The 13,860-nt window shown below is 42.3% G+C and overlaps 1 protein-coding gene across 3 annotated transcripts in view; it reads left to right on the top strand.

Annotated features, from left to right (window-relative positions):
* KCNU1 (potassium calcium-activated channel subfamily U member 1) overlaps nucleotides 1-13,860 on the top strand; it is a 94,483-nt gene that overhangs the window by 25,157 nt on the left and 55,466 nt on the right. For 2 of the 3 annotated variants that reach the window (XM_045003296.1, XM_045003298.1), the window contains exons 15-19: nucleotides 3,367-3,479; nucleotides 3,824-3,892; nucleotides 6,334-6,420; nucleotides 6,557-6,657; nucleotides 12,787-12,837. In XM_045003296.1, coding sequence (XP_044859231.1) covers nucleotides 3,367-3,479; nucleotides 3,824-3,892; nucleotides 6,334-6,420; nucleotides 6,557-6,657; nucleotides 12,787-12,837 — 421 coding nt within the window. The remainder of the gene's footprint in view (nucleotides 1-3,366; nucleotides 3,480-3,823; nucleotides 3,893-6,333; nucleotides 6,421-6,556; nucleotides 6,658-12,786; nucleotides 12,838-13,860) is intronic. The other variant, XM_045003297.1, reaches the window with a different exon arrangement.

Raw genomic sequence — 13,860 nt, 5'->3', positions numbered from 1 at the left:
AAGGCCTCAGTGTCCTCACCTGCCATGTAGGTGGGCAATTTTTTGGGATGGGGAACAGTGCCTGGAGAAGGATTGTTAGGGTTGGCTGGAACATTTGGGTTAGCTCTTGCTAATTCCAGGGCCTGCTGGTGGGCCTCCCTCTGGAGCTCCAACGCCCTCCTGTGGTCAGCCTCTCTGGCTTGTTGCTTCTCCATGTCTTTTTTGTGGTTAGCTGTTTGACTGGTACTCATGTCTTTGTGCTTTCTGGTGCTGGCCACACCCCTCTGCAGTCAGTGAATTTTCTGTGTGGCTTGCTGGTGTTGCTTTCTGGTGCTGGCCACACCCCTCTGCAGTCAGTGAACTGTTTCCTCCAATTCCTACCCCTTTCTATTCCCGGAGAGACTGAATAGAAAAGAAACAAAAACTCTGTATTTGCATTTGGTGTTATGCTGATGTAGCTGGTTCACAGCTACCAACTGTGCTTTAGACTGAGAAAGAGAAAAAAAAATGTCCCCCTCCTCCTCACAGCACTAAACAAACCGGTCTTGCAACTGTCTCTTGCAAATTGCTAAGTACCCTCTCAGTAGGTGTCCCTTCTAACAAAAGCCTTGTTAGAAAACCCTTATTCCCTTCAGCCAGCCTCGCTGAAAATTTCCTTCTAACAAAACCTTGTTAGAAGCTGAATACTTCTACCCCCCTTTCTTCTCTCAGGTTGCTTTCCTGCTCTAGAAGAAGAGAATCGCTCTTTATGGCTTCTGGTTCTTAATTTATCCCAGCCGCTGCCTACCATGTCATAGGTCTCACCCCCACTTAGAGCTGTTGCGTTCCAATATGGGGACCTGCATGGACTCCCCTAAACTAAAATCCTAGTTTAGATTTGGTAAAAGCTGCCACCACCCAATAATGTACGTGTATTGGGACACAGTCCTTCCCCAAAATCCTTGGGGATCCCAAGAGCCCCAAATCCATGGAGTTCTTACACCTAGGAGAAGTAAACCATTCCCCCCTGCTTCCTCCCCCCTCCCTTTTCCTAGGAGAGATACCGGGATTCAACTACAGAGGGATGCCTCCCTCCTCCCCTTTCCCTGAGAATTCACCCAAGGAAAGATCAACCAAGTCCTTAACAGAAAAGATTTATTAAAGAATAAAAAGAAAGTAACTGTCTCTGTAATACCAAGATGGAACAATACACAGGGTCTAAACTTATCAATCTCTGGAGAGAATCCCCCCTCCTTTCTTTCTCAGTAAAAGCAATAACAGTACAGAATTAAAGAAATTCTATAGCAAAACACACAATTGCAAATGTAGAAATCAAATTATAAGACTAATTCGCCTTTTTAATACTCACTATATTGGATAGTAGGAAATACTCCAGGAGAACTTGGAGACATGTCTGGCCTCTCTTAGATCCAAAGAGAGAACACAGAGCAAAGAAGGAACATAGACAAAGGCTTCCCTCCACAGAGATTTGAAATTATCCTGTCCCTTGATTGGTCCTCTGGTCAGGTGTTTCTCAGGTTACTGAGCTTGTTAACCCTTTCCAGGTAAAAGAGACCTTAACCCTGATCTGTTTATTTATGACAGTCCCTATTAAAGAAGAAAAATTAGCAAGTAAGATATTAACTTTTCAGTACACAAAATTGCTCGCAATTCTTACAGCCAATGCCAGAAGATGTAATAAAAAGAAATAACTGTCAGGCATTAAGTTGTTTAGAGAAGCCTCATGTTTCCTCATGCTGCAATGGATATGTTTTTACTATCACCTAGTGGTCGTTTGAGATGCCTTCCATAAGTGGCTTCTATGCTAATTGAATTTCCCTCTATTCTAGATTAGAACAGTGGCAAGAGAATTATACCATTTCTGACTTCTGATACTTTTCATTCACAGGTTTTGCTTATACAGATTAAGTGAATGGAATATGAAATAAATATAGGTCTGGTTCATATACAAAAGTTGTACCTAAAACTTGTTGGAAGATTTTTGACTAAACATATTTTCATCAAAATTTTCATCCACCCGCTTTCTTCGGTGGAATTTTTGGTGCTCCACATGTCTCAAAACCAGGCCCAAGGTTTCTCTAATCGAGCATCCCAGAACAGAAGCACTCACAGTTGGTAGTCACTCTTAAAAATCTGGAATCTACATAAAATAAATTATTTTAGTGTGCAGGAACATGGACTGTACATAAGCTAGTAAGTCAAGTGCATGGCGCCTAGATGTAATACAGGTATCTTTTCTACTAGTCACATTTTTTTAAAATTATTTTTGCCTTTTCCTTCCAAGAAAAAATTGTATATGTGATTTTTCAAGTGACAATGGAATTCAGGTTAGATATAAGGAAACGGTCCATTATCAAACAGTAATTATGGCCATGGAATAAATTGCCCAAGATATTAGTTAACTACTATTAATTGTTCAAACTGGTTAGGAAATTTTCTTTCCTGCAAAATTTTTCAGGTGTTTAGTTTCTGATCAAAATTTGTGTTTTTCTGGTTGCCAGAAAAACAAAAACAAAACAAAACAAAAAACTTTTTTTTTATTTTGTTCTATGAAACCCTGGAAGGCTTTGACAATCAGCATTTTTTGCCAAAATTTCTATTTTGTCAACAAAGCCATTTTCCGTTTAAAAACAAAAAACAAAACCTTTTCATCAGAGAATTTTCAAACAGCTCCATTAATTGTTTTTCTTGGCAGGCAGTAATATACCATGGTGATGGGTGGCAGTATAAAACCCTAAGGACTTCTCTGCACTAGAAATTTTTGCTATTTTAACTGCATATTATACTGGTATAGTTAAAGCAGCAACGCCCTTAGGATGGACACAGTTATACTGGTTTAAAGAGACTATACTGGTATAGCTTATTCCAATTGAGGAACCAAAATAAGCAATACTGATATAAAGCACCTTTATAGCAGTATAATTGCCCCTACTCTTTGGCTTTTACCAGTATAACTAGGCCCGCAAAATATCACACCCCTAACCAACATATTTACATCACTAAAACTCTTAAGAGAAGACCAGCCCTATAATAGATAGGTAGACAGAGTAATTGTTATTGCAAAGTAAAGGAATTTTTGCTCAAAATTATTTGACTCTGGAACTTCTTTGTATGTTTTCATCATTATGTGACTTTCTCCATTTTTAGTCCTGCTAAACAACCAGCCTCAATTAATGTATGAGTGTGAAGCATTCAGATCACTTATGGTTTAACTTGGCCCATTATTCTAAGTGCTGCTCATGTGGCTGTTGCAGTAGCCATTGGGTGTCACTGAATTCTAGTAACTGTCAGGGCTGCCACACTAATATATAATCATGGCCAGAGGCAGCCCAGTATTACACTGCCTCTTTCGCGAAACAACATTTGCTCCATGGTTATTTATTTTAGGTGAAGAGAAAAGGCCTGCAGCACAGGAACGTTTTCGATGCCAATGACTACAAAGTGATGACTCATTGGCTCTCCAATGATTTTGTGGACATGACTTTTCCAGACGTTTGCCGGTAGGTAGAACAGAGTTCAGTGTTACTTCCCTGCTTCCTTTTTGAACGTCAATCCAGAATAAGGTAGGGTGTAAATATAAAGTGAATTAACTATTCCTGATTAACTTCATGCGTTGGAAGCTCTTAATCCAGAACATCACCCATGGAATTAATCAGGAATCACTATCCTGGAATAATTCCCTGTGTAGACGAGCTATTAGAGCCTTAATCTGATTTCACTTAATTCACTTCCAAAGTGAATTAAGATGAGCTGAATAAGGACACACTAATTCTGAATAAAAGTGTTCACACAGGGACTTAATGCAGTTTAACCAATCCACTTCGGGCCTGTTTCCTTTCCCCAGGTTCTGCTTTGTGAAGCTGGACCTTGTGCTGCTCGCAATTGAATTCAGATCTGGCGTTCATGAAAACAGGTGACTAGCGAAGCTGCTGATCCATTTCTTTTAACAAGAACTTGTCTATTTAGTAACCATTCCCAGTCCCCTTTGGATGAAATTTGTCCCTGGGCAATGTATTGGTTTGGGCAGAAATGTTGCAAGACTTAAGTGAGACTCACTTGGGATATGACCCAGGTTCAAGTTCCTGATCTACAATAGGGATTAGAACTGGGGTCCTCCACATCTCAGTTGAATGTGCTGGCTATTCTGAGACAGGTCTCTCTCTTTTTCTGTTTTTGCAAAGAATTTCAAAAGGTTTTGGTTTCACTCCATGTTGGAATGAAAACAAATTTTGTAATCTCTGGATTTTTTGCAGCCAGCCCTCCTACTGAGCACTCTCATCTCCCACTGGCTTTATGGCAGATGAAGGCTGGCAGCACTTCTTGGGTTCGGGCACAAAGAAAGTTGTGGTTTTCTTTGTGTTGAGGGAGGAGGGAAGGTCAATATGTGACTTCTTCTGTATAGCACAATTATACAATAATGACTGGCATAGTGGCCCTTTTCCCAGCCAGTACAAGACCACGGTACCAGGGACATGACAATGATGACCATGGACAGAGACAGGCACATGAAAACAGGAATTGTTCAGCAGTTTAGGCCTCACTTCATGATCTTAACTGGCATCTCATGTGCAAACTGCAGATGTTTCACCTTGATTTGGGGTGACCCAGCTCAATCTGAGCCCATTTCTTTCCATCGCTAATAGAAACACTTCCCTAGGTTTTAACCTCAGAAGTTGCCAAGGTTCCTCAACTCCATGAAGTGTGGTCACAAAGGCATAGTCTGTCAGTGCTGAAAGCAGAATCTGCTAAAATCTGAAGCTGATCTGGGCCAGAGCCAGATAGTAGTCCCTAACTGCTCTAATGATGAAATGCAAGACACCCTAATGGGGATGCTGGAATTGGCTGAGAAAAGGGGAATGAGCCAATGCTGCAGATTTTAGGAAACATTAAGAAATTATCCAGAAAACAGCAGTTTATTAAGTGCAATTATTTTTTTCTGCCTTTGTAAATGAAGTGTCTGCCTGTTTGGGGGAAACTTCTGAGAACATGAAAAGAAACACTGACAACAAAACAAAGGGCTAGAGGAAAGAGAAAACTACTAAAGATACCACAGGGCTGATTTCCAGAGGTGCTGAATACTCACAACTGTGAAGTCAGTGAGTGTCATGGGTGCTTAGCTCCACTGCAAGTCAGTCCCTGGGTGAATCTGGTGCTTCCGGCGTCTGTAGGGAAATAATGGGAATGAGAAAAAGATGACAAGGGGGAAAACTCTTTGAGGCAGAGACCATCTTTCTGTGCTGTGTTGGTACAAAATCTACCACAGTGGGGGCCTTGGTCCATGGCTGAGGCTTCTAGATGCTGTCACAATAATAATAATAAGGAATATGTTTTTCTTCTGCCTCAGTTGTTTGTTCATTAGTAACTGGGCAACTAAAGAGGAGAAGGAGCTGAGGGGAGGGGACCTCTTCCTTTTTGGGTGGGAAGCGAAAAGATGCATCCTTATGTGGCTGTTCCCTGCTCCAGCTGTACTGCCAAGATCCATTAAAACTGGGTTGAAATAAGTAGGATGTTAGAATGTCACTGGTACATCCAGCAGCTGAGCAGCTCTGCCTAACTGTATCTGATAAATTTAGTAACACTGCAAGGGGATTCTACCTAAATCTACCTAGTACTTATAGTAGCATAGCAGGTGCACGCTCTCTGAATGTGCCTGGGATGTTCAGGTGTCTTTTTCCAGGATGTAATAGTATGTTTAGCAGCGCAGCAGGTGCATTGAACCTGCACATCCCTAATACATTTAACAGCACAACAGGCATGCTTCAATGGGAAGTATTTGGCATTCTCATCAACACAGCGGGTGCACCTGGATCTATCTGGAATATTCAGCAACTGCAGCTAGACTATGAATTTATCCATTACATTAAAATAAATGTTTTTAAATTGTTTGGAGAATGAAAAAAGTCAGTTTCCTATAAACTTAACAATCTAACAAACATTTAAAAAACATTTTTAAAACATTTTTTAAAATGTTGTTATATCGTGGTAATTCTATGAAGATTAGTCTTGTTATTAAGATATTAGATTGGGACTCAGGAGATTGGGGTTTGAGTCATGGCTCTTCCACAGATTCCCCACGTGTCCACAGGCAAGTCAATCTCTCTGCCTCAGTTCCCCATCTGTAAAATGGGGCAAATAACACTTCACCGAATGACGGGGTGTTGTGAAACTTGAACACAACAGTGATAGTGAGGTGGTGTATAAGTGCCTCGTACACTGTAAGGTAAGAAGGAACCATTATGACCATCTACTCTGACTCCTTGCAGAACACAGGCCAAAAAACCTCACCCTTGGAATCTGTGAACGGTAATTTTCCCTTTTTGTTTGTTTGTTTGTTTCCAAACTGTTTTCCAATAGCATCCTGGTCAACCCATCTGCACAGATAAAGATCCATCGAAACACAATGGGCTTTTTTATTGCCAAATCCAAGGTGGAAGTCAAAAGGTAACTTTCCGTACTATCCTACAGTAAAAAAGTTCTAGAAAAGTAGAGCTTTCAAGAGTTAACAAATGCATTTGGATGTATTCTTCCACTCCGCTAAATTTAATCCAATTTCTCCTGATTTTCTTTTGTTGCTCAGGGCTCATTTTTACTGTAAAGCTTGCCATAGTGATATTGATAATCCGGAGCTGATTAAAAAATGTCACTGCAGAAGCAAATCTCGGACAAGATCCTTTTCAGGTAACGTTCTGTTCAGACTGGGTTTCAGTTAGAGGAAATAGGAAGCAGCTAGCTAATTCATACCTGATTCTTAGGTTACTGAGCCATCCTCTTCTTTATTCTGTCTGTGAAAATGTAGGTTTGAACATAACCCTTTATCCTTCTGAAAGATTGAAGCTGAATTACATACAATTTATTGAGTGCAGATCTTTCAGATGAGTTCTCAGAAGACCTTTTGATCCCAACTACTCTGACTGGACAGTAAAGGTTCCTGTTGCATTTTTATAAGAGCCACATCTCCATGGCCAGAATTTCCCCTATGCTCATTGTCATACTTTGCATGGGCTGCTGCTCTTTAACTCCAGAACTGGAGTCTGGGGCAATTGCATTTCATTGGTGCTAGATGTGTATAGTTTGTGAGGTGCTTTGGTGTGAAAGGTACTACAAGATAAACCCAGAGGTCCTTACTCAGTTTGTACTCAATTCCTGCTCAGGCAAAACTCTCATTAAAGTCAGTGGGAATTACCCTAAGTAAAGGTTGCATATGACAATGAGTATGGATGTCAAGATATTACTCTATATAAGATATTATCATCATCATAAGACTAGGAAATAATAAAAATGAAGGCAGCAAAGATGTATTTGAGGTTGAGCAAGATTGTATTATAAGATTTAAGGAGTTTAGACTAAAAATTGGGAAAGCATAGATTGGATGGGAAAAACTCCTATTCACGATAATGTCAGTGCAACAGTGGAATGGCTCATTCCCATCCCACCCCAAATTCCCTGGCACTGGAAATGTGACCTACAGCCTTTCAGTACTATATCACCTGCTGAAATCTACGCCAGGTAATAAGTGCAAATTCCTTCAGTCCATTGGTTCTTCATTGGCTTACATGAATGATTTGATGGATCTCAATTCATTCCTTAGTGGATACCTGTCCACGCCAAAATGTACATCACTTTGGTCATTACTAATTAACACTCTTCTTGCTTCATAGATTCATAGAGTTCAAGGTTAGAAAGTACCATTACATCATCTAATCTCACCTTCTGTACATAACAGGCCATTAAAATTCACCCACTTATCTCTATATTGAGCTCAATAACTTGTGTTTGACTAGAGCACAACTTGTATTCTACCACCATGACAAGAAAGCAGGGCCGTCTCCAGGCACCAGCCGAGCAAGTTCATGCTTGGGGCGGCAGATTCTACAGGGCGGCATTCCGCCCAATCCTAGGATGGCACGGCCGGTTTTTTGGGTTTTTTTGGTTCGCCGATCTAGCCTCCCTGTAGGGGGCGGCGGCGCGGAGGAGAGGAGCGCCCTGCAGCAAACTCGGCAGGGCAGCCTGCGTCCTTCCCTCCCAGCCGACTGGAGCAGCGCAGAGCCCTCCTGGCAGGCTGCGCGCAGTCGGGGCCGCGTGGGAAGTGCCCCACTGAAGCCCTGGCTGCCCCACTTCTCTCTCTCCTCCCCGCTCCTTCCCTCTCCCCTCCTCTAGCTGGAGCACGTCTGCAGCTCAGGGAGTCTCCCTGCACCCTGGCTCCAGCTGCGCCACAGGTTTTTAAAAAAAAAATTCCCCCTGCTTTGCCGCTCTGGCCGCGCCGCAAGGTTTTTTTGGATTTTTTTTGCCGCTCCGGCTGCACGTTTTTTTTTCCCCCCTGCTTTGCTGCTCCGGCCACCCCCCCACACACACTTTTTTTTTTTTTTTGCTTGGGGTGGCAAAAAAGCCAGAGCCGGCCGTACCAGAAAGACCATGGAACTGTGATACTCCCCTATTCTCAAACAGTGTACTCCTCAAAATAATGTTGAGCTCCGTTTTGGTGGCCCTCTGGAGCACCCATGCACAGCAGCTATACATACTGGCTGAAATTTTCAAAAGCAGTCTAATGGAAGAGTTGTGTCTAAATCCCCTAGTTTTAGTGAAGAACGTATCTGTAAATCTAGACTGTTTTGAAATTCTCAACCACTGTGTCTGTGCCCTGGATATAGGACTGTTGCTGTACACAGCTGTCAGTCAGGTATCCTTCATCAGCACTCAGCAAATTCATACACACAAAATATATATTTTAAATTAAATCTCCTTTCAGCAGTAGATGGCAGCCAAGCCCCATTATTAAATATATGGCTGAAGTGCACAAGGCTGAGATCAAGGAAAAACTCATTCATAGAGAGTGCTCAACAAAACAGGCCATGTGAACAAACATAAGCATGCTGACACCTGGAGGATTCCATGTAGGAATGTCGTTTATAAAGAGAAATTGTAGCCCATTTTTCAGTCCCACATACTTATTAAAGTAGATGCAACTAAAGTCCCCCAAAGCCAGCTGATTCCCAGAACAGAAGCTTCTGTATAATACAAAGATATCTCAAAAAGAGTCATCAAGAGACAGATGGACAGACATTGAGACTGTAAGAGCTCTCACACCTGACGGCTTTTCCTTTTCCTTCCTGTGCAATTTAAGGCAGTTAGATGAAAGGGCAAGATGGGATTTTAATATAAACGTAGCCTGATAAAAAACAATTGTTTACAGTTCTGCACCAGATAGACTGCAGGGAAACATGTGCTTCAGAGGGTTCGAAGTATTACCAAACATAAGAACTTGCCGTCAGTTCCCGCTAGCATTTTGGATGTATCAGAGCAAAACACTGCATAAAAATAAGTGCTTTGGTCTGTGACAAAAGAAGTAATGCAGCTTAATCAGTACATAATGTCCTAGCTGCCTCTAGTTCCACTGTCAGCCGAAGTGAGATAAGGAATCATGAGCCAGATCCCCAGCTGGTGTAAATCAGCCTCTATCCATTGTTTTCAATGAAATTAGGGTAATTTTACACCAGCTAAGGATATGATTCATTTTCATTAATCTTCAAATGAATGCAGGAACCTAAGAGAATTGAACTTCAGTTAAAGTAGCCAAAAGCTTTCCCACTGTGCATGACATACAGTGTCAGCATTTAACTGGAGTACACATGGCTGTGAAAAGCAAGGGCAATCTGTTAAAATCAGAGACAAGGGCTATTCCTGCCCTATCTGCAAAATACCTAAATCTTGCCAATAGCTATTGGTAATAAAACATAACCTTCCGCCATCTGGGGCTGCCATAGTATTTTTAAGAAGGGAGCCAGCCTGAAGCCTCTATCTAGAGACCACATACATCTCGAGCAGTTTTGAGGCCTGGTCCACACTAGAAAGTTTTACTGGAATAGCTATGTTGGCATAGCTAGGGATGTGAAAAAAATCGCATGCCAACCAACATAGCAATGCTGGCAAAAGCCCTAGTGTAGACAGTTATGTTGAAAAGAGTCCTTTTTCCGGTTTGGCTTATTCCATTTGGAGAATGAGTTCAATCAAATTCTTTTGTTGGTATAAGCTGTGTCTCCACTGGGAGGTGTGGTCAATATAGGTCTACTAGTATATCTATGGCGGCAAACCCTCCTAAGTGTAGACAAGGCCTGAGATTTTCAAACATGCCTAGAGCTTGTCTACACCAGGAAATTTATCAGCATTGCAATAATTATCTCACTATAGTTGAATCTACAGCTATAGTTATACTTGTATAATTATACAATATATATATATATTGTGACAGACCCAGACCAGAGGGGTACAGGAGTCTGGTAGAGGGCAAATATACTGGTCACTGGATGAGTAGTTTTCTGTTCCATGAGTGACCAGAGCAGGGGCTGCACTAGAGTAATCAGGAACCTGCTAGAACCAATTAAGGCAGACAGGCTGATTAGATCACCTGCAGCCAATCAAGGCAGGCTAATCAGGGCACCTGGGTTTAAAAAGGAGCTCACTTCGGTCAGGCAAGGAGGAGCCAGAGGAGAGGAAGTGCATGTGAGGAGCTGGGAGCAAGAGGTGCAAGGAGCTGAGAGGCAGAGGGTGTGCTGCTGGAGGACTGAGGAGTACAAGCGTTATCAGACACCAGGAGGAAGGTCCTGTGGTGAGGATAAAGAAGGACCTTCCTCCTGGTGTCTGATTAGTCTGCAGAAGAGAAGAATAGGGGGGATTTGATAGCTGCTTTCAACTACCTGAAAGGGGGTTCCAAAGAGGATGGATCTAGACTGTTCTCAGTGGTAGAAGATGACAGAACAAGGAGTAATGGTCTCAAGTTGCAGAGGGGGAGGTTTAGGTTAGATATTAGGAAAAGCTTTTTCACTAGTAGGGTGGTGAAGAACTGGAATGGGTTACCTAGGGAGGTAGTGGAATCTCCTTCCTTAGAGGTTTTTAAGGTCAGGCTTGACAAAGCCCTGGCTGGGATGATTTAGTTGGGTTTGGTCCTGCTTTGAGCAGGGGGTTGGACTAGATGACCTCCTGAGGTCCCTTCCAACCCTGAGATTCTATGATTCTATGATTCTAAGGTGTTTGGAGGAGGCCATGGGGGAGTAGCCCAGGGAGTTGTAGCTGTCATGCAGCTGTTACAAGAGGCACTATAGACAGCTGCAATCCACAGGGCCCTGGGCTGGAACCCGGAGTAGAGGGCAGGCCCGGGTTCCCCCCAAACCTCCCAATTCCTGATCAGACACAGGAGGAGTTGATCCAGACTGTGGGGAAGATCACTGAGGTGAGAAAATCTGCCAATAAGCGCAGGACCCACTAAAGTAGAGGAGGAACTTTGTCACAATATACAGACGCTCCCCGGGTTACACAAACCTGACTTACACAAATCCGCACTTACGGAAAAAGTTCTGTAAGTTCTGTAAGCTAGAAAGGTGGAGGGGGGGGAGGTGTGTGTGTGTAATGGTTGGGTATACGTTCCCGACTTATGCAAAATTCAAGTTACGCAGGCGTTCCGGAACGGAACACTTGCGTAAGTTGGGGAGCGTCTGTGTATATATATAGTAATATCAATAAATTTCCACATATAGATAATCCCTAAGTAACTTAAGTTAATAGATCTTGTGCTCATAAGCCACTTAGGACCAGATTTTTAAGTGCATTTTGTCATCTACAGATGTAGACCAGCACCTGATGAGATTTTCAAAAATCCCTTGGTGCTTAAAGAAGGTCGTCAGGCATTTTTGAAAATCCCAGCTCAAACTCTCAGATGACAAAATTCAGCCTTACCACCTTGAAAGTCAAGGGCCCTGATTTATATCAGTTGAGAATCTGGCCTTATGTGAATTACACAGGGAGTCTGTGGCAAAGCCAGAAAATGAACCCAAATCTCCTGACTTACAGTCAAATGCCTTAACCTGAAAACCATCCTTTCTCAGACTCAGAGATTTCTCAGATGATTGTTTCTCCTGAAGCTAGTTAGGCTGTTTTTATACCATATCTGTCTTGGCTTACCATACTTTTATTAAGCCTGAACTCCTGTAAAGGCTGACAGCTGCATGCTGTGCCCTCAGAGAGCTGGTTTTTTTCCCACCCACCTCCTGGAAAACAAATCCCCAGATAAGGAAATATCAGTCACTTGGATAAACTGAGACAGGACACTGTAAGTAAATAGAGGTGGGTAGAATGGTAGATAGAGCTATCTTGTTACCAGGAGTAAATGCACCTGCTTCTAACACACCTGTGTGGTACAATTGCTACTTATTAAAGTTGACAAATGGCTCATGGAAAAAAATGTCCTTTTTCTGCCAGGTGTATGTTTTAACTCGTGAGACTTTTCAGTTGGATTAGAACAATTTGGGAAGAGTTACAACATCAGAAGGAAATAAAGGGCGTGTGATAGGTTTCCTCTGTCAGACTGTGCGATGAAGAGATATGTGGGTCTGAATGCCTCTTCAGTCCAAGTTCCACCCACATACACACATGGGACATGTTTGGACACACGTAACGTAGAGATCTTTGCTGAGCCTCCTGTCCGGCTCCGACAGTGATAGGAATGCAGAGTGGAAAGGCAGGCGGCAAGAAAGAGACTCTGAGAAGCAGTGGGCCAAATCCTGAGACCTTTGCACAGTTGTTACTCAGCAGGAAGGACCTCAGGATTTGGCCAAGAGAGGATTAGATGGAACATCAGTTTATTCAGAGAAATGATACTCCAGTGGTTAGGGTGTTAGTCTGTTACTTGGGAGGCCTAGGTTAATTTCCCTGATCAACTGCTGACTCCCTGTGTGACACTGGACAATTCACTTCATCTCTCTGTGCCTCACCTCTCCATCTGTAAAATGGACGTAATAACACTGCCTTTTTTCACAGAGTGCTGTGAGGATAAAAAGGTTCAAGACTATGAGATGATCAGACAATTGCGTGAGTAATGGGGTCCATATAATGCCTAAGACAGATTCACTCTTCCCTCTATGACTTTTATTTCTAATCAGGAGGAAGAGATTGTCTGGAGCTTTTCTCTAATCTAAGCGTAACTCACACATAAAGAGCATCCCCCACTCTCTTCCCACAAAATGCAGTTGAACACCCAGGTATAACAGGCTGTGCAAGTGTGTGTTATACCATAGGACCTAAGGGCTTGTCTACATGGGGACAGTAAAGATATGTCTACATGGAGATTATACTGGCCTCACTTAAATTTTTTTTGTTGGTGCAGGAACACCACCTCCCCAAATGAAGTTAGCTGTGCTGTTGGAAGTCATCTTTCATAGAGATAGTTGTGTTTACACAGGGGATTATATTGGTATAGCGATGTCAGTCCGGGGTGTGGTTTTTTCCCACACCCCGGATCAACATAACTATGCAGTTATAACTTTTTAGTGTAGACCAAGCCTCAAGAAAGTTAATCCGAATTACCTTTAAAATGAATTAGTTGAACTAAATCTAAACCTATTTAAATCCATGTGGACAGTTTGATGCAGAATTATAAAGTGGCCTTAATTTGGTTGATTTTATTTCACCTTGAAAGTGAATTAAACTAAACTGAGCAGGCTATGGCTATACAGCTCCATAGTGTGAACTGGAGGGGTGTGAATGGCAGAGTGCACTGAAGAGCTGTGCTCTAACTGCCCCAGGTGGATGCAGTTGGGGCAAACTGAAAGGTACCTTGTTCATGTTAACGTAGTCCTCCTTCAAACTATACTATAGCGTATAATATGCACATGACAGCCATATACATGGCCAATACCCCATAATTACCAGTTAATGCAGTCCTCTTTCAGACAGGACTTTATTATGACAAACAGTGTACTTTTTAGTTCACACCAGCAGTGTTCACATGAAGCAGAGTGCAACACTTTGGTGTTTTCTGCAATTCATACTCACACAGTTCACACTGAGTTACGGTATAGACAAGTCCTGAGTTAAGGCCCCTTTAATTTGAAC

The sequence above is a fragment of the Mauremys mutica genome, chromosome 2 (genome assembly GCF_020497125.1).
Source record: "Mauremys mutica isolate MM-2020 ecotype Southern chromosome 2, ASM2049712v1, whole genome shotgun sequence".
Taxonomy (NCBI): domain Eukaryota; kingdom Metazoa; phylum Chordata; order Testudines; family Geoemydidae; genus Mauremys; species Mauremys mutica.
The sequence above is the reverse complement of the archived record's forward strand: the minus strand, read 5'-3'. Positions and strand labels throughout refer to the sequence as shown.